This window comes from Macaca fascicularis, chromosome 9 (genome assembly GCF_037993035.2).
Source record: "Macaca fascicularis isolate 582-1 chromosome 9, T2T-MFA8v1.1".
In the NCBI taxonomy this organism is placed as follows: Eukaryota; Metazoa; Chordata; class Mammalia; order Primates; family Cercopithecidae; genus Macaca; species Macaca fascicularis.
Window position 1 is genome coordinate 113,213,164 of NC_088383.1, and position 20,142 is coordinate 113,233,305.

At 39.2% G+C, this 20,142-nt stretch overlaps 1 protein-coding gene across 24 annotated transcripts in view; it reads right to left on the reverse strand.

The window, feature by feature from the left end:
* CFAP43 (cilia and flagella associated protein 43) overlaps positions 1-20,142 on the reverse strand; it is a 108,589-nt gene that overhangs the window by 31,025 nt on the left and 57,422 nt on the right. For 21 of the 24 annotated variants that reach the window (XR_012418193.1, XR_006689523.2, XR_010578087.1 and 18 more), the window contains 9 exons: positions 19,345-19,422; positions 13,029-13,154; positions 9,042-9,146; positions 7,935-8,051; positions 6,801-7,031; positions 4,712-4,918; positions 2,963-3,052; positions 2,616-2,696; positions 1,712-1,837 (listed from right to left, as the gene is read on the reverse strand). Coding sequence is in view for 21 of the 24 variants with exons in the window: in XM_074002654.1 (XP_073858755.1) it covers positions 1,712-1,837; positions 2,616-2,696; positions 2,963-3,052; positions 4,712-4,918; positions 6,801-7,031; positions 7,935-8,051; positions 9,042-9,146; positions 13,029-13,154; positions 19,345-19,422 (1,161 nt within the window). In the remaining 3 variants the exon portion in view is untranslated. The remainder of the gene's footprint in view (positions 1-1,711; positions 1,838-2,615; positions 2,697-2,962; positions 3,053-4,711; positions 4,919-6,800; positions 7,032-7,934; positions 8,052-9,041; positions 9,147-13,028; positions 13,155-19,344; positions 19,423-20,142) is intronic. The other 3 variants (XM_045361479.2, XM_074002659.1, XM_074002665.1) reach the window with 1 other exon arrangement.

The window sequence follows — 20,142 nt, forward strand, 5'->3', positions numbered from 1 at the left end:
CTGACCCAAATATCACAAGAACAGTAGAAAGAACTCTAGCATTTCCTTCTAGGAAGTTTTTTTTTAATAAGATGAGAGATATATACAATTATAGCATGTGTCTACACTGATGGGGAAAATCCACAGGGTGGGAAAAATTGATGATGCAGGAAGGAAGAGGGTAAATTGATGAGTAATGACATGGAGTAGGTGAGATGGGATGGCAGCTAGTGCACCAGGAAAGGACCAGGCTTACGTGGATGCAAGGCCATTTCACCCATAAGAAGCAGAAAGGCAGACACCATGGATTCAGTGCAGGTGGCGGGTGGATGCAGCAGTAGAGGAGTAAGGGAAATAGCTTTTAGTTGTCTCTCTTCTCTTAGTAAAGCAGAAAATAAGGTGAGAGTGAGTTGAGGGCATCAGGTGTTGAAAGTTTGGGAGATGAGCAATGGGTGTGAAATGGTACTCTAGGATCCTGCCACTTAAAGTAGGGTCCACTGGCCAGCAATAGCCTGTTTGGAGCGCAAAATCTCAGTGTCCTTCCATTTTCCCAGAGCAACAATGCAGTCAGAACCTGCATTTTTAACAAATCCGCCAGGTGATGCAGACTTGCATTCAAGTGTGAGAGCACTTGGCTAGGGGAAAAATGGGGTAGCATTGCAGAGCAGCTCTAAGGACCCAGTTGAGATTAAGGTTATAATTTTGAGTAAACCCAGCCAGTAGTTTTTCTTTAGCCACTTCATGGGTGTAGGTGCAGAGAAGGCAGAGTACCGGATTTAATCAAGGCTGGGGTTTCAGCAGGTGAGTACGAAGAAGGTGCAGGGACGTGAGGGTGCAGGAAGTGAACTATCTTACAACACAAAACTGTGGAGTAAATGTAGTTGATAGGTCACCAGTCTTTATTCTTTAGGCATCTATACTCCCTAACTCTTTGAAATCTTTACTTCTTTCAGTATTACTGATTTTGGCTTTGAGTAAGAACCATTTTAGGTTAAAATATAAGGGACCCTACAGGGCTGCAGTGAATAAAAATGTGGACAGGTTCACAACAGACTCAAAGAAGCTCTTCATGAGCTATAGTCACTAGTAAGCGGGCAAGTTGTCCCACCTTGAATGATGGTAGGACTTTACTTCCTTCATAGAAGAATAAATATTATTTACTTGACTGCACATCATCATCTTTTATATCTCTACTGTAATTGTGAGCAATTTTAATGTGACAGTGTTTCCTTCCAATGCATGGGGATAAAAGTAGCAGAAGTGCACTGTAAAAACCTTGAATTTGAGTTGTAAATAATGTACTGCATTGACTGTGCCATTTGTTCTTCAAACCCTTTTCTCAAGATGGAGAACAAATCAAGCAAAAGTATCACTGAATTCAAATAAATGTACACAACACAGAGCAATACCTTGCCGTGACTTGAACATGCTGTATTAGGTGTTCATTGAACACCTGAAGAATGAATGAAGGGCCAAATGAATTGTAATGACATGGGAAATGCTGAAATCAATAAGAGCTTTTTAAAAAAACTATTGCTATATGTTTCTTTGCTTTAAAATTGTTTTAACTCCTTAAATTTATCTCCACCTACTTCTCTAAATTCTCTTGAGAATTTAAGCTGAAACACTATTCTTAAACTATTAAAGATATGGGAAAATAGAAAACATTTGAAAAGATATTTAAACAGCACTCTGGATATGGTAGGTTATATTAATTCTTTGCTCTTCTGACCTTTCTATACTTATCTCTTTCTTCATTTAACTCCTTTACTTTTTTCTCATAATCTTTGAATTGTTTTCTTTCTTCTTCAGTCCACACAGCATCAGGTTTTGCCATGAAAGCAGGTTGAGGAATCACCTGAGGATATGAAGAAAAGCATATATTTCAGCTTAAACATAAATGCAGTAGTACAGTAAAAGCTCAGAGGTTTTTTTTTTTAAAGCCCTTTAAAAGGATACAGTCCTTCACATTGGCAAGGACAATGACCTGACATCTTGGGCGAAAGGCATTTTAAAATTTTACAACAGTTTTTCTGTGACTTAGGTGAAGGTGAGCAGGGCAGGATATACCTGGACTCTTAGGTGACAGACTCAGAGGGGTGTGTTGGGATCTTTATAGCGAGAACTACCCCTGAGCTCCAGGAACACCTATGTCAGGTATCAAAGAAAATGTTTCCTGGTATATCTGGACAATTACCAATGAAGCAGTATTCCTGCCTTCAGTAGAGACCAAAACCACTGTAGTTACTTACTTTTATTGATTTGTTTGTGTCTTGTCAGATTGGAGGGCAAACCTGCATTTTCAAATTTATTATCTGTCTAATGTGGTTCGTTTTTGGTTTTCTGAGACAGGGTCTTGCTCTGTCTCCCAGGCTGGAGTACAGTGGTGTGATCACAGCTCACTGTAGCCTTGAACTCCGGGTCTCCTCACTTAGCCTCCTCAAGTGCTGTGATTACAGGCATAAGCCACCATGACAGGCCCTAATGTGGTAGGTTTATAAGGTACTACGGAGGTTGTATAATATTTGTTGCTGGAGAACTTCTAAAACCCAGGTTTATATAGGACAAAAATGGTAAAACTTAAGTAGCTCTTTCCACCCCATTCCACCTTCCATAAGGATGAACAGAAATATCACCATTCTCAAAATATCTTCCTTCTTGACTTCCAGAACTCCTCCCATCATGTCCATCAGAGCTCGGAGTCTTGTATTGGCACCCTGGGAAAGAGCCAGAATCAGAGAGGAATGCTGAGACAGAGACCTGACATTCCAGTGGCTCCAGAGGCAGCTTCCCACCCAACATTAGAATAACTGCATTTGGGATTGGGGAAGGTGCCTAGAGGAGAGAAGGGGGAAGGAGACCAACTGAGATTCAAGTGACTTCTGACCATGACAAATGTGTTGATGGGTTATTAAACCAAACTAGGAAGCAGTATCCCTAAAGCAAAGAGGGTCTTAGGTCCTGTGTAAGCAAAGCTGCATGCCTGTATCAGAAGCCAGCGCTCCGTTTCACGATTCACAATCAATTCTTCTCTGGCTTTGTGCCACGGCATAACGTGTTTGTGGGCTGTAATCTGAAAGAGAAAATGTCATTTCCTGCTATTATTCTTACAAAATTCAAACTAAACGTTCCTGCCACATACTGGCAGGAGGCTAGAAGATACTCAGGGGATTAAAGGGACTCTGCAGACTTTGCACCCAATTTTCTGTTTTGGAATAAGATAAGGTCTAAAATGAGAGAGTTGGAAAAATAGATCTTTACTTCTCTATTAACTCTCAAAGCTTATGTTCACCACTAAAAAGATTATAACAGGGAACCTGATAGATTAAGGAGGGGTGGGAGCGGGGCTCAAAGCAGTGCCATCTAAGCCAAATTCTGAAGGATAAGGGTCCTAAGAGGTTGAGAACTTGGGGCATTCAAGGGACTGTATGAATGAAATTGTGACCAGAATGGAGCCAGGTGGGAGAGCAGTTGGGCAAGAAAGGGGGTGGGGGTGGGCATTCAGGAGGAGGCTTGTAGGCTTTATCCTAAGTGAAGTGAGCAGCCACTGCAAGGGGTGAGGCAGAGAAGGGACATAGTAAGTTTGGCTTGCAGCAAGAGCACTCTCCTAAATGTAGGATGGATTACAGCCCAAGGAGAAGCAGGTACAAAGTGACTGCCCCAAGCAGGGCCCTCCAGAGAGCAGCAGAGTGAGGTCCCTGCTGTCATCTTGCTCCAGAGTTTTAGGTCACATAGTGAAAGTCTGGTTTAGGAAAAACGACCTGCTTAAACAAATACAGCAGAGTGCACAAGTTAAGAGGATGAACTGTAAGGCATGATGGTTTGGGTCCAAACCCCCAACAATGACACTTACTAGCTTTGTAACTGTGGTCAAATTACTCAAACTCTCTGTGTCTCACTTTCCTCATCTGTAAAATGAAATATCAGTACCTACCTTATAAGGACTTACAATGATAAATTCATTTCAATCCAGCCAGCATCCAGCAGAGACTGTAAAAATATTTTCTATTACTTCTAAACACCACTATTATCTTTTGCCCCCAGAAGTCAAGTTGGTTTTATGTGAGAAAAATTCTTTGAATATTCTTTAGCATCTTTTTTTTACTTTAAAAAAATGAAATATTGTCAGATTTTAATTGTTTTCTTTAGGCATTTATTTTCAACTGCCTCTGTGCCAAAATCTTTAAAGAAGGCTGTCCCGAGAGCCCCTTTCTGTGGGATCCACACTGCCTGAATGACCTAGATCACTACTGGAGCTCCACTGGCCTCGTTCCCGCAATGTGACCCAACCACTCTGGGTACAGGCACTGGACCCAAGCTGGGCCAAGGAGCCCCTTCCCAAATGAACTGGGAATTGGGACTAAGAGATTCTAATTCAGACCAGCTACTTTCTCAAGTGGAGGAGATACAAAGTAGAAATTGCCAGAGGAAGTAGAAATGCAGAGTGATGTGAACTAAGAGATGAAGAAAGAAGGCTTCTGGACCTCCCACGAGGCTCCAGCTTTTGGTTTCTGCTTCTTCCTGGGCTCAGTGTCCGAATCTTCCCTGGACTCCATAGGATTCGTAAAAGAAATTCTCATTATTGCTGAGGCTCTATCACCTCTTTCTGTTATCTGCAACTGAGAGTGCTACCCAGTACAATCACTTCCCATAGAGTAACCAAGGTGAACAAATAGGAGCTGGGGAAAGTCTTCTGAGAAAGAAGGGAAGGGAGAACACAGCCAGCCAGTACCTCCTCATCTTGCACAACAAGCGTTCTCTCTGGCTTCTCACAGTCTTCAAATTCTGGTTGCCAGACTGCTTCTTCCAATTCCAGATCGACAATAATTTCTCGAATTCGAACATTTCTTTCCTTCACGCGTGTAATTTCAAACTCTTTTTGTTTATATGCAGCATCAAACTCATTATTGAAAGCAGTTTTTACCTTGTAAATGATATCCTGAAATATTAACATGTTACTGAAAACACATCACTTCTTATGTCTTTACCGGTAACATGATCCCACAATTATACTTTCCCTCTAAAATCATTCCACAAATTATCTTTTAAGATGGTAAAATGAATCTTTCTAGAATACTACTTACATTAAGTCATTCCTTGGCTCAATAATCTACAGTGGCATCCAAGTATGGGTAGGATTAAGGCTACCACATAATTGTTAGACCATAACCTACTTCCTGAAATGTAAATTGTAACTCCATGTGCAGGTTGACAAATGCTGAAGTGGGTGATGGGTACTTAGAGGCTCATTGGGCTATTCTCTCTACTTTTGTACAAAATCCACTATAAAATATCTAAAAAGCAATATATAGGATTTAAGTTGGCATGTGTCTTTTCTTTGGAACCTGGGTTGGAGTAGATGTGGAAAAGAAGAGATAGTTTGTAGAAAGTATTTGGAGAGCCTGCCAGAGAATCACCACCACACACAATACTCTTCTTCTATACGAACACATCATTCTCAGGTAGGAAAGACAGCTGCGCTAGCCGACTGGAGTATGCAATTCCTAAGGTGCCAGTGGGACCAACTGGATTGCCCCACTCCTGCTGACGGGTCAACCCAAAGTGGCCTTTGAGTTATCATGGGAGTTTAGTCTATATGTCTATCCTACTGAAGACGAAACCATTAAAGCAGGGTGAAAAAATGATCTTAACAGCTAGCACGAGAATTTCTCTTGGGCCGAAATTACCTCCTTGTAGGCAAACACCTTAATTAAAAGCAGCAAGAAGGTGAGACCCTGAAGGCAAAAACTGAGCAACAAATGAGGTAACTAAATAGCCCTGAGTGTTAATGAACAGAAATTTCAGGGGTTAGAGCAGAAAAAGAAAAGGATAGGAAGAGAGAGCTTAAGAACATGGCAGGAGACTAGAACTCAAATAGAAGACGTGGCTGGAGGGCTTTCAGGGCTTTCAGGGATTGCCAGCATTCAACTTCAAACTATCTTCATTGGCACAATCTCAGTCACTGCATTTTCAAAAACCTTCAGTCAGGGTTTCTACATGTATAGACATATTCTGAGACTGTTTGGTGGAAAGTTAAGGAGTAGGAGCTTAGAGCCAGAGGGACCCCACACCTTATCCTTGAACCCCAGAATTTACAGAAATTTAGAGGAAATTGTTTTTCCCCAGGTTAAGCAGATAGATAAACAATAACATCTTGATCTTACAAGGAAATCCTAATTGACATTTGGGTATACTGAGAAAACGAAATTCTAGTGTTTTCTTTTCTCTTTGAGCTTACTGATGTTCAAAGCAGAATGGTTTGTGGTGTCAGCTGTTGTGGAATGCTCTTTAGAAAACTTGGTATCACAGTAACCTAGTCCAAATGGTTGAATGCAACTCTTGTACACAAGATCTGTCTAAAGGACATGGCTATGTATTGTTATTTATTTATTTATTTATTTATTTAATTTATTTATTTAGAGACAGAGTCTCGCTCTGTCGCCAGGCTGGAGTGCAGATCCAGCTCACTGGCATGATCTTGGCTCACTACAATCTCCGCCTCCCCAGTTCGAGCAATTTTCCTGCCTTAGCCTCCCGAGTAGCTGGGATTACAGGCATGTACCACCATGCTCAGCTAATTTTTGTACTTTTAGTAGAGACAGGGTTTCACCATGTTAGCTAGGATGGTCTCGATCTCTTGACCTCATGATCCAACTGCCTCGGCCTCCCAAAGTACTGGGATTACAGGCGTGAGCCAATGCGCCCAGCCTCCTCTATGTATTTTTAAATCATCATTTGATTGGCATTAGTTTTCAATGTGAGGCCTTGAAAGCCACGTAATGTATTCTAGAGATTTTTGAGGATAAAAAGAATTCACCCACTTTCAGTAATATAATTTGGTTGATTTTCTCTTCTCTGGAATGAAGCTGCAATTGGCTTGACAATAAAGAGGTATCTACCCCAAAATCAGTACTCAGACTACCAAGCAGGTAATTGGGCAAATTGCTACATTTTACTGTCTTGTCTTCCTCTTCCTCTTCTTCATCATCCTCTTCATGACGCTTTTTAACCAATATAACTCCAGACTGAGCCTCTACAATTTCCTTCCGTAGCTAAATGTAGAAAAAGATGACACAGAAGTTATGCAATAACAAGAATCCTCTAAAGGGAAATTTTGTGACAACTTAATTATTTCAACAATCATTTTAATTTGTTGAATTGTCTTGCCAACAACTGAAATCAAAGTGACGAATAGATCCCAGAACTGCTGCAGAAGAGATTAAAGCTTCAGAACTGACAAACGATGGATAAACCAAAGGAGTAAAAATTGTCCTTGAGGGTGTGTAATGTTTGTATCTTTCTGTCAGTATGACACCTGCTTGTAAATATTTTGAGTCTTTCTTGGTACTTAAATATTAAGAAATATATATTGTCTTTATATTTTACAAAGAAACCTGTTCACAAAGGACTGGTGGGTGAAGGTTAAGAAGAATTAAGCATGCCTTCTTTTTGTTTCAGAAAAAGAGTGGGTGCACAGTTCTGACCAAAACAAAACTACACTGAAGGGCAGTGTTTTTTTTTAGTGGTTTGACAGAGATTATTGTTTAAAAAGTGGGATTTAGGAAAATCACAATTCTATCAAAACAAATTCTACTTTATCCTTGATCAATTATCTTAAAAACAATCCCTAGTGACAAGGGAGGATGAAAAGGATATCTGTGGATGAAGACAACCTCTGTGCAGGATAAGAGCAAAACCCCAAATCTCATTTTTTAAGGTATACCCTCATATTTGAGGGCTAGCCAGTGTTGTATAAGATATAGGTTCCTTGATTTATTGTGTGGATACAGGCTCCTATAGTCATTAGAATATAGTCTACAAATTAACAAGAAATAAAAATATAAATACATACAATACCTCAACTTAAATTATATCCCAACTCAAATCTGAACAAAGGAGACTCTATAAAATAAAGCACATCACTTATATAAACACACATATATTTAAAATAGTACTTTGAGACACTCTGCTTCAATCTTCTTTTGTTGTAAAACTCTTTCCAACTCTTTCAGCTCTTCAACCGTGCGTGCTTTCATCGGGAAGTTTTCAACCACACAGGGGATATGAAAACACTTGGGGAAAAAAACGCAAGACAAAATAAACTCATTTGTAGAATAATTGTGCATTTCTGGGGTTGAGTAGGGGATGTTTTCTGTGATTAATCATGCATGGGTAAAATTGTCAATGGAAACCTTTTTAAAAATAAAACAATGTATTCCATGAGTATTGGTATAAACTTCATATAAAATACTGTGCTTTTGTGAAGGGCTGATTTTTAGGTCAGTAGTTCTCAACTAGGAGCGATTTTTCTCCCTCCTTCTTTCCCCATCCTTTTCCCCCAAGACATTTGGCAACATTTTTTATCTTAATTAGTGGAGGCAAACAATGCTACCATCTCCAAATAGAGGCCAGAGATGTTGCTACACATCCTACAGGGCATAGAACAGCCCGCACAACAAGAAATGATCCAGCCCAAAATGTATGGCTCATGAGAACCCTGTTTTAGAGCAATACTCAAATCATACAAAATGTAGGGTGGCCGTATACTTCATTGTCTACTTTTGGAGCATATTTGAAAGTGAAAGGGATGCTGATAATAGTTACTCTGGGATCACAGACATGACCTGAGACTTTTGGTCACCCTACACAAACAGGGAAATTTTACTTGAGGGCATCTCAATGAGGAACAGCTCTTTAGAAAATGCGAAGGCAGGCACAGGCAGAAACATGAACCAGATTTCGTCTACCGTTCAATCTGTGTGAAATGTGAGTGAGCAGACATCTATTAAGATCCAGATGCAGAGGGTGTCTGCGAGGAAAGGAGGAAAAGAATGCTAAGACGGATCTTCAGAAATGATGGCTGGGAAGCACATGGGGACTGAGCACAGAGGGAAGGAGCCAAGAGACAGGGACATATCCAGGTGAAATTCAGTATAGGAAGGGGCAAGTCATGCTCTCAGTGCTTTGCTATGCCTGAATTTTCTTAAATTTATTTTTAAAACTTTCCTGAGCTTTTGATGACAATTCTCATCAGGTTTTGTACCTAGGGTTCTATCTGTTACCTTAAGAGCTCGACCTTTCACAGCCATCGAATTCCAACATTCTTCTTTGATAAGTTCAGCCAAATAGCTCTTGGCTAGGTTATGCATCTCTACATCCTTTATCATCTTGAAGAACGCAGACAAAGGGAAAAGATAAAAATGAAAGTGTGGCCTCAGAAATAATAATCTCCATTGTAAACTCATTAACTGCACCTTCAGTGGTAGAGTCTGGTTGTCTTTCTCCAACACTTTGAGCCACCTTGCACTGAGATGCACTTTTGGGAAACACATATCTGCCTTTGAGAACATCTCCTGAAGTTTGTCTGTAGGCTTGGATTCTCTTCCTTGAGGACACACAGTACCTCTAAGGATGGTCAGGTTGCATACACAAGTGAAGCGGGGTGTGAGGATGGATGCACTGTAGTGGTGAGCTGCATGGTTAATGTGCACAAAGTCTGCTGGTTGGAACAGCAGTGAAGCAAAACCACTGAGCAAAGTCTTCCTGTTTTATTAGAGAGGTCTGGAATTCATATTTTTATGTGAAACTGCCAGATATTTAAATGTTGGCTTAAATCTCGCCAACACACATTTGAAGTGCGTTTGTGACCTCTGTCTGGGAGTCTTTACTGTACTTAATTATTCTATTATTTACGTCCACAATAAAAAAGAACCCTCTACTACTCTTGGGGATCATACAATTTGTGTTATTTTCCACTTAAAAACATGTTACTTCAGTTAGTTTTACTTGCTTACGTAATCCCATTGCTTATTATTTAAATAATTAAGTATTCCTATTTTAATACAGTTTGCTGAAAGACCTGGTGTGAAAGTGAGACCTAACAATCTTTAGTCCTTAGGATCCTTTTCAGGATCTCTGTGCACTTCATTTTTTTTTGGCAGAATTATTAGCAAACTAGCTAAGAATAATATCTCGTAGATTTAAAATGTCTTTTTTATTACTTCTTGTGAATTTCTATTTATTTTATTGTCTGATTAAATGACTTTAATTTGCAATTCATTTCTTTTTGATTCTGACCCAGTAAGTTAATAGCTAATATAGTTTTAAATTATTTCTTTCTAAATAGACAGCTGGCTTGGCATATCAGTTGTCAGGACCTGCCTGATTCCCAGCCCACTCGGCCCTCCTCTCTCCACTGCTGAGGCTGTTTATCAACTCCTCCAAACTCAGTCCCTAATACTGTGTCCAGGTTGTCATTATCGGGCTTTGGTCTTTTTCCTATTATTGAGATCCTGGCCGGGGCAGGGTAGTAGCCTAGTCTCTCATTCACATCCTTGACTGGCAGGTGCCACTAACTCCTCCCAAGGACTAGTATTCTGATCCTAAACATGCTGAAAGCTCCTAAACAGCTGAGTTTATGGTGCCATTTGCTAACACTGTTCTCTACTGGACCACTATTGTGCCTAATCTGGTGTTAATATCTCTTCAAAGGCACAGAGCTCAAGAAAAATAATAAACAATATGAGGGAAACTAGCATGTGGAGGGCCTTTCTCTGCACCAAATCCTGCCTCAGAGGATCAAGGAGAACTCTTGAGGGATGAGCATGAATTTGGTAAGTGGCAAGTAGGGGCATCTGGGGCAGAGGCACCGGGTGGCAGTGGGGGAGGTAGGATGAGTTTGGCAATGGTAAATAGTTCAGTGGGCCAGGGGAGCAGGTTCACTGTGTCAAGTAGTCATATACAGCTTGGAAAGAGAAGCAAATATACAGTGAGGGAGGGGGCAGGCACCGAACCCACACACATTGCTGAGTGGTCAAGATGACTTGGCTGGGAGAACCTGGTGCAGAATAGCAGGGGGCATTCTGAGCCTGAGCCAAGCCAGAGCCAAGGAGGAAGAGCCTCCTAGGAGGAACAGCCAGGATCCTCCTGGCTCTGATCTTAGCCAAGTGGCTCTAGCTCTCTAAGCCTCTATCTAAGCCTCAATTTTTTCAAGTGGGGCAAACTATCACCTACTTTTTTGAATTGTGATAATCAAAATAAATAAATTCAAAAAGCTCCTAGATTGGTGCCTACCTCTTGTGATAAGAAAATGGGACTTTTTTCATAGCTTCCTGTTGCACAATCAATAAAAAAGCCAAATTCTTTACCACAATATACAACGTCTTCAGGGGCTAGGCTCTGCCTACCTCCCCTACCTCATTCCATGAGGCTCTCTCCCATCCACCATGCTTCAGCCTTTCTGGCCGTGCTGTTCCTGGAATACTGCAAGTCATTTCTGCCTGTGGGCCTTTGCTCTTGTTGCTCCCTGTGCTTGACATTCACTCCCCCCCAGATCTTTGCACAGCCAGATGTCTCTCTTCCTTTAGTTCTCAACTGAAATGTCAGCCCTTTGAAGTGGCTTTCTTTGACCACAGAAGTAGATCTCCCACATCTATCAGAGCATCCAGTTTGTTTCCATCGTATACTATGTAGAGATTTGTTTACGACCGGTCTTCTTCAGTACATTACCCCATGAAATGTGTCTGTCATCATTATTGTATTCCCAGCACCTAGATTAATGTGCCTGGGACATGAATAAATGTTGCAGAATAAACGAAGGAATGATTATCCCAGGTAAATTTTATTGTACTAAATCAGTCTGTTGAGATACTCTTGTCCTAATTGTTATCCACTACATTTCCTCAACTTCTCAGTCTCATGTCATTCACTAATTTGACAAATCTCCTCATTTCTATATCTTCACCTCAGTCATTAATAAATGTTTATCAGGACCAAGTCCTGGGGCACATGGTGGAAACCTCCCTCCTAGAGGCATCAGTCAAATAATCAACCTCCTCTTGGTGTAGTTGTTTAATCTATTATAATCCACCTTAACTGTCCTTGAATCCAGCTATCTTTCATTCTCCTGTGTTTTTATATTTGCAGATTCAAAAAATTAACCTGTACTAGCAGGTTGAGAAAGAGGAAGCTTCAGAATATCCTGTGTAAAACACACTTAGGGCTTTTATTTAAAATAAAATCCATATGAGCAAACAATTTGATGTGACTGCCACAAAATAATACAAAGGCTGAATTAATAGAAGTATAGTATGAATGGAAGTTTCAGTTTATGCTTTTCTCTACACTGGACAGAAAATAATTTGAATTCTTCTGTGGGTACAATATGCAAATATAATTAATCTGGAGGAAAAGGGCAAGATGATGACGAGGATATTGAAACTATAATACATGATGGTCATAGGAGCTGGGATAATTAGCCCAGACAGGAGAAGATCCACAGGGAACATGGAAATTTCTAATCCTCTACCACTCTCAGAGGGGCCATAGAGTAGGAAGTGCTCAAAGAGTAGAAGGATCAGTGAGTACAGGAAGAAAGAGTTCCACTCTAATTAAGAAAGGGCTTACTAAACCAGAAGCGTCCAAAGTTGGCATGAGGTGGCTAAGAAGACTTCCAAAAATGTTCAAACATATGGCTGGCAGGAATGTCATGGAGGGGAAGCAAATGTCAGATGTCTGGCTGGCCTAGATGTTCCCCCTGCTCCAAACCCCCAAATTCAGTGACCCTCTGATTCATTACACTTACATGCACTACGTTTGCTTTATTCACATTACACTGGAAAAGGTTTTGTCATATTCACATTATTATGAAGAAGTTCCCTTTCCTATTATCTTTTTACTTCTTTCATCATAACTTTTTTTTTTTTTTTTTTTTTTTTTTTTTTTTTTTGAGACAGAGTCTCGCTTAGTCGCCCAGGCTGGAGTGCAGTGGCGCGATCTCGGCTCACTGCAAGCTCCGCCTCCCGGGTTCACGCCATTCTCCTGCCTCAGCCTCCCGAGTAACTGGGACTACAGGCGCCCGCCGCCTCGCCCGGCTAATTTTTTGCATTTTTAGTAGAGACGGGGTTTCACAGTGTTAGCCAGGATGGTCTCGATCTCCTGACCTTGTGATCCACCTGCCTCGGCCTCCCAAAGTGCTGGGATTACAGGCGTGAGCCACCGCGCCCGGCCTCATCATAACTTTATGGTGCTTAAATTACACTTTTTCATACCTTTGCCACTTCTTCCTGACTTTCATCATGAAGCCTTTCTAGTTCCTCAAGATCTAGACCAAATTCCTGTTGGTCTAATTTTGCAATATTTTCTAGTTTGTCATTTTCTTCCATCATATTCAGAATCTGAATGTTGAAATAAAAAAGGGTGGTGACAAGTAAAGAATTAAACTGTAATAAGATAATTTTCTTAGTTTCTTTTAGGCAGCAATCAATAAAAAATAGATGTTTTATTTATCTAAATGTACTACTAAGTAAAGAATTAGATTATGGGCTTATTGTGGTTATTGTAAGTTTTAAGGTTTCATCCTTAAAAACTCATTCATCTAATAAGAAGAACTACAAAAATATGTAAGCTCATCATTTCATTCTATGATATTAAAGCACTGTTGCTAGTTTGAGGTATACTAACAGCATTGTGGTTATGTGTTTTAAGAGTCTTTATCATTTAAAGATACATACCGAAATAATTAGAGATGATATGGTGTTTGGGATTTACTTCAGAATAATCAGGGAAGGGGTAATGGATGGAAGCATTGGTGAAATGATATTGGCCACTGGATGTATTATATTATTCTCTTCAATTTTGTACAAATTTGAACTTCTATACAATAAAAATTATCTTTAAAAGTTTATAACTTCAAAAAATTCAGGGGCAAAGGATACACACTGCAACACATATGACAAAATATTCATGTCTTTAATATATAAAAAGCACTTACAAATAAACAAAAACGAGGCAGACAACATGATAGAAAAAGTGGGACTTCAGTTTCAAAATGATAGACTGAGAATGAGTTCAACGATTTTTCTTTTTTGCCCCAAAATATAAAAAAGTTAAGAGAAAAGAAGTATAGCATAGATAAATCCATTACTACAATGAAGAGGAAAAAAGAAATAGAATCCTTCAGGAGCATGAAAACTATAACAACTGAAAGATGGAAATCAGATGGATCAGCAGGATGCATCATAGCCCAGAATGCCCTCAGCACAGCACTCAACAACAGGTGGAAGCTACACCAGATACAGGAACAAGGGTTTACCTGCTGGCAGGTTGATTAGTAGGGGCTGCTGCATCAGAAACAGACAGTAGAACCTGCCTGTACCCCAACCTGGTGAAGTTCCCTAGGGTCCAGCAGTAGTAGCTGGAGTGTTTGTCTCCAGGTAGAAGAAATTGGAATGAATATTTGGATGGGAGAAACAAGGCAAGGCCCAAGGAATCTGTTAGTGGCTAGAAAGAATAGAGAACTCCCCCACCACACAATGGGCTGCCAAGACACTTCCCAACACCACCCACCCCTTCTCTTTTCACTGAGAGCAGACAGAATACCTGCTAAAGTCAGATCTCCTACACTTCTTCCAAAGCAGACTGAGCTGGTATCATGGAATTATAACAGGGAGTTTCAATTATAAAGACAAGCATGAAATAATAACAATAAATCACTAAATATTTGGGGAACAACAAGACCACTGGAGAGAAACAATAAATTCAACAAATAGAAGACTTGTTGCCCAAAGGAAAAGAGTTAATTAAGCAAGAAAGTTATAATTTTACAGCAACTAGGGGTGCAAAATATTGTATTTCATAAAAAGAATCACAAGACAAGAAAAATAAATGAAGGATAACGATTGATAAGAGATAAATATGTTATTTTCCAAAGATATGATAGTCTACCTAGATAATCTAAGACAATCAAGTGACAAAATAGTAGAACTAAAAAGAATTCAACAAGGTGGTCAGAAAAAAATCAATAATATTCACATATACCAATAATATATACCAATATATAACATATACCAATTGTATTAGTCTGTTTTCATGCAGCTGATAAAGACATACCTGAGACTAGGCAATTTACAAAAGAAAGAGGTTTAATGGGCTTACAGTTCCACATGGCTGGGGAAGCCTCACAATCATGGCAGAAGGTGAAAGGAAAGGCATGTCTCACATGGCAGCAGACAAGAGAAGAGAGCTTGTGTAGGGAAACTCCCCTTTTTAAAACCATCCGATTTCCTGAGACTTATTCACTATCGCAAGAATAGCATGAGAAAGACCCGCTCCCATGATTCAATTATCTCCCACTAGGTCCCTCCCACAACACATGGGAATTATGGGAGCTACAATTCAAGATGAGATTTGGGTGGGGACACAGCCAAACCGTATCACCGATGTAATAGAAAAATATTCCATTCACAAAAATGGTATAAACTATAAGATACCTAAAATAAACCTAATAAGAAATTTATACAAAGTCACTTTCGGAGAAACTATAAACTTTCACTGGAGATTATCTTTTTAAAATTGAATAAAGAAATAAATATATAATATACACATATGTAAATATTATACATTTATTTAAAATATAACTTTCAAAGTTATATATTTTAAAAGAAATAAATACATAGGCCTAGTGCAGTGGCTCATGCCTGTAATCCCAGCACTTTGGGAGGCCAAGGAAGAAGGCTAGGAATTCAAGACCAGCCTGGGCATCATAGGGAGACCCTGTCTCTTCAAAAAACTACAAAAATCAGTTGGGCATGGTGGTGCATGTCTACAGGCCTAGCTTACTTGGAAGGCTGAGGTGAGAGGGTTACTTGACTCCAGGAGTTCAAGGCTGCAGTGAGCTACACTTGTGCCACTGCACTCTAGCCTAGGTTACTAAGCAAGATCTTATCTCTAAATAAATAAATGAAAGATGTAAATATATAAATATACAGATGCTCCTCAACTTATGATGGGGTTATGGCCCAACAAACCCATTGTAAGATGAAAATATCATGTCAAAAGGGGCATTTGTAGACATGATGGGCTGCGAAAACATAAAACACGATATCCAAAAAATGCTGGCAACACAGTACACTTCAGAGTATTCATTGTTTACCTTCATGATTGCATGGCTGACTAGGAGCTGTGGCTTACTGCCACTGCCCAACATTGTGAGAAAGCATGGTACCACATATTGCTACTCTGGGAAAAGACCAAATTCAAAATTTAAATCACAGTTTCTACTGAATGTGCATTGCTTTTGCACCATCATAAGGTCGAAAAATTATAAGTTGAACCACTCTGAGGTGGGGACTGTCTGTATATATCTTAATTCAATTTAAAAAATATTCTTCAGTAAAGTTTTATCATATATATTGATATATATACACTAAAGTTCAGAGCTGGCAGATAAATTCTTCTCCAAATCAAACTATAAGCAATATACTTGCAATCAAAATCAAATCAGAGTTTTTCATGGAGTTTGACAAGCTGATTTTAAAATTCCAATGGAAAAGTAAGTATACATAAAAAGGCCTTTTTTTTAAAAAAAGAAGGGCAAAAGGAGAATTATTCTCAAGATACAAGAACTATTATAAAGCTATAGTAATTAAAATAGCTTGGTATTGGCTCAAGAAAAGATCAATATTCAATCTTAGAACAGAGTCCAGAAACAATCCTATGTCCAGGGATTGATAGAGGAGACACTGCAAATCAGCAGAGAAAGGATAGTATATTAAATAAAACAGACTTGGGAAATGGGCTATTTGTTTGAAAAAAATAAAATTAGAACCATATGACATACCATTCACAAAAATAAATTATAGGTGAAATCAAAGAGTATTAGAAGAAAATATGTGTGACTTTGAAAGGTCATTTAAAATCAGATGTAAAACCCAAAAGTTATAAAGAAAACGATCAATAACTTGGATCATGCCATAATTTTAAAATTCTGCTTTATAATAAAATTATTTAAAATTTGGCACTTCATAAAAGTTAAAAGACAGGACAGAGCCAGACTCCGTCTCAAAAAAAAAAAAAAAAAAAAAAAAAAAAAAAAGTTAAAAGACAGAAAGTATTTGTAGTAGGATGAGCCATATATTTTTCTAGAAAATATTTGTAGGTTGAGCCACATAAAACAGCAATTGCATGAAGTTCCACCTAATAATAAGGGCTACCTTTAGATATGTCCCATTCACACTTTCATGCTCTTTACCTTTCCAACTGACTCAGATGAGATCAAACAAGGCAATCTTTGAAGCCCTGAGTTGAAGATAGCAGGGTCTCTGAATGACTGCATGGAACAGAACAGCTGCTGAGCTGAATACCTACCCAGGATGGTTACATGGGAATGAAATAAACTTCTCATCACTGTGCCACTATGTTTTTTTGAGTTTATGTGTTACCATAGGCTAGCTAACTCTAATTATCATAAATACATATGAATAAAAAATAAAAATAAAGAACTCCTATAATCAACAAGAAAATGACCAATTATCCAATAAGGAAATAGGCAAAGAATATAAACAGGAAATTCACAGGAGAAGAAATACAAATACTGTTTAGAGTTATGAAAAGGTGCTCAGTCTTATTAGTAATTAGGAAAATAAAAACAAAGGGCCAAGGAAATGATTTAAGAACTTTTTCTAAAACTGAGAGACAAAGGGTTCCTATTAAAATGCCCATCAAAGTCTAGTACATGAAAGAAGAAAACACACCTAGGGTCCTGGTAGGAAAAGGTAACACATTCAAATGGGAAAACTGAAGAGAGAAACTTAAAAAAAAAAGATTTGGCAGAGTAAGGAGAGCCAGCAAGACATGATAAAGCATTAGGCTTCCAACTGCGGGAAGCCATCTCCGCTCCTAGGTCTGAAGGGCAAGAGCTGGGAGTGGTTAACGAACCTGGAGAGACCCATAAATGTAGGAGAGAGATGGCGGTCATTGCCAACTCATAACCCTACAGGGAGGAAACTGGGAGAATGAGGACCCTGGTCTTAGTCTCCTGCCCTGCAATCCATGATCTGAGCCCTACAACAATGGGGTTCTCCTGCTGATGCCACTTATTGCCTAAACCCAAGAGAAAGTCAGAAGGCAAGACAGTGCATTGCTATTATCCATAAAGGCCAGCCTCTTGGGGCTCAAAGAAGAGTGGAAAAGGGAAGAGAGTCTTGGTTTGCACCAGCAAACCAAGAATACCCATTGAACATATCAAGGTGCATACCTGTACATTTCCAAACACTGTGGATAAAGACAAGATCCTATAAGTCTCCAAAGATAAAAATCTGGTTACCTACAAAGAATTGGGAGTCAGGCACTGGAGTCTCTGAAGGAAACACTGGAAGTCAGGAGACAATGGAGCAAGCCTTCAACATTCTGAAGGCAAACCATCAAATGGATATGAGTGTAGGATAATTACATTTTAAGAAAAACCACATCTCACAAAATGTACCTCCCATGTACCCTTTCTCAAGAACAGAGCCAAAGCATCTGGCAGGTCTAGCAGCAGGGCACCATTCACAGTGGTACCACTTGGATGGTACCCCAGAAGCACAGCTATGTTATAAAGGATGTTCCCAAGCATGGCGCAACACAGCAGTCCTGTGTAGGAAGCTACTGAAGGACACACACCAAGAATACAAAGAAAATCAAGTGGGATTCAGGAAATAAGAGCTCCAACTTAAGAGGCAGGTCTCTAGGACAGCAGCCATACACCTGGTCTACAGAGCAAGAGCAAGGTGCTTTGACTGGAGCTGGAGGATGGAAAGCTCTAGAAGGGAGGTTGCCCAAAAAATGCACTGACAGATTGATCACTTCAGGTATTTGATTGTATTGAGAAGAATTTGTTAGCATTTTGAGTTTGAATAGGTCATAGAAAGGCTTATCCAAAACAAAGGTTAACTATTAATTCTAAGAAAAATCAAGTTGTAAAAGCAGAAATGTAATAATAATACACCGTGTGGCTCAGCTTTGAAGAATATTCAAATAACTATCATAGTATGTATTCCAAGCATGGATTTATATGTGTGCTATAGTGGGGATGGGGAGCAGTAACAAGCATAACTACTCATGTTCCATACCAGGAAGCCCATAGTTAGCATCAAAACAGAAATATCAAGAAATAACAACAGTAGTAAGAAGACTATTTAGACAGAAGTAAACAGACCAAATGAAAAAGTGGAAAGAAGAGAAAACAGTTACCTCAGGAGTACAAGTATCAGTCAAGAGAAGTAGGGCAGTGGCTGCTTAAAAAAATATTATTTTTAACTACACAACTCAGTATTATTTAATCTGTAAAAATATAAATGCATAACTTTGGTAAAAATCAGTATTATAAAAACAATTAAGATGGTAATTTGGGGGAAGATGGGGAAAACCACTGTTGATATGAAGTGGGAATTGGTGAAACTTTTATCTTATTAAAGAACTTCAGAAAACTGAGCTTACAAGCAGAGAAAGGGAGGTATAGTTCCTCAGGGTAGAACAAAATTAAGTTCAAAAAGTAATTTTAGAATAAGAGCCAAATGTATTAGAATATGAAATTACAACACTTACAGTTTTGGAAAGTGATTTGATTCCTTCTTTTATCTCTTTCCTTTTCTTGGAAAACAGATTAACCTCCTTTTTGATGGCCTGAAACAGAACAAGTGTATCACTTAACAAAGCAAGAGAAATCAGAGAGAGAGAGAGAGACAGAGAGATATATAAAGAGATACATAGATAGCAATTCTCTAGAAACAGAAACTAAAATGTGTAAAGAGTAATATAAAGTGTACATGAAGTAATACCACTGCAATACCTTGCTTAAATCTAACTGCTACTATGTAAGTGACATTAAAGCTACATGAAACACATGTCAATTATATGGCCAATGGAAAGAAAATAAGTAGTGAAAAATTAGTGAACAGTTGATTAAGGAAAACCAGTATGCACTTTTATTGGGAACTTGAGACTAGATCAATAGGCTAAATCCAGGCACGAGCTGTAATCAGTCGGTCACCTTTCTGAACAGCTGCAGCCACAGCATCCCTTCCCCTGTTCCTGGTCCACAGGACAGAGGTAGCATCCCCTAAAACTCACTCCACAGTGGAGTACTGCAGTTCATGCTTTGCTGTAGTTTACCTGGACACCATTGTTGGGTTGCATGTCAGCCTACGTACAGTTCTTAAAGCTCATATAACTTGATCTAAATGATTGGGCTGTGTTTAGGGTATTTATTTGCTTTCAGAAAAGTTACACCTGTATGTTGTAGTGCTCTGCCGAGTGGTGTCTCATTCCATCTTCTAACTTTCCAGTACGTTTCCATAGGAAACTGATCTATTTGGTGCATCTACAGAGCACTATTTCAAACCT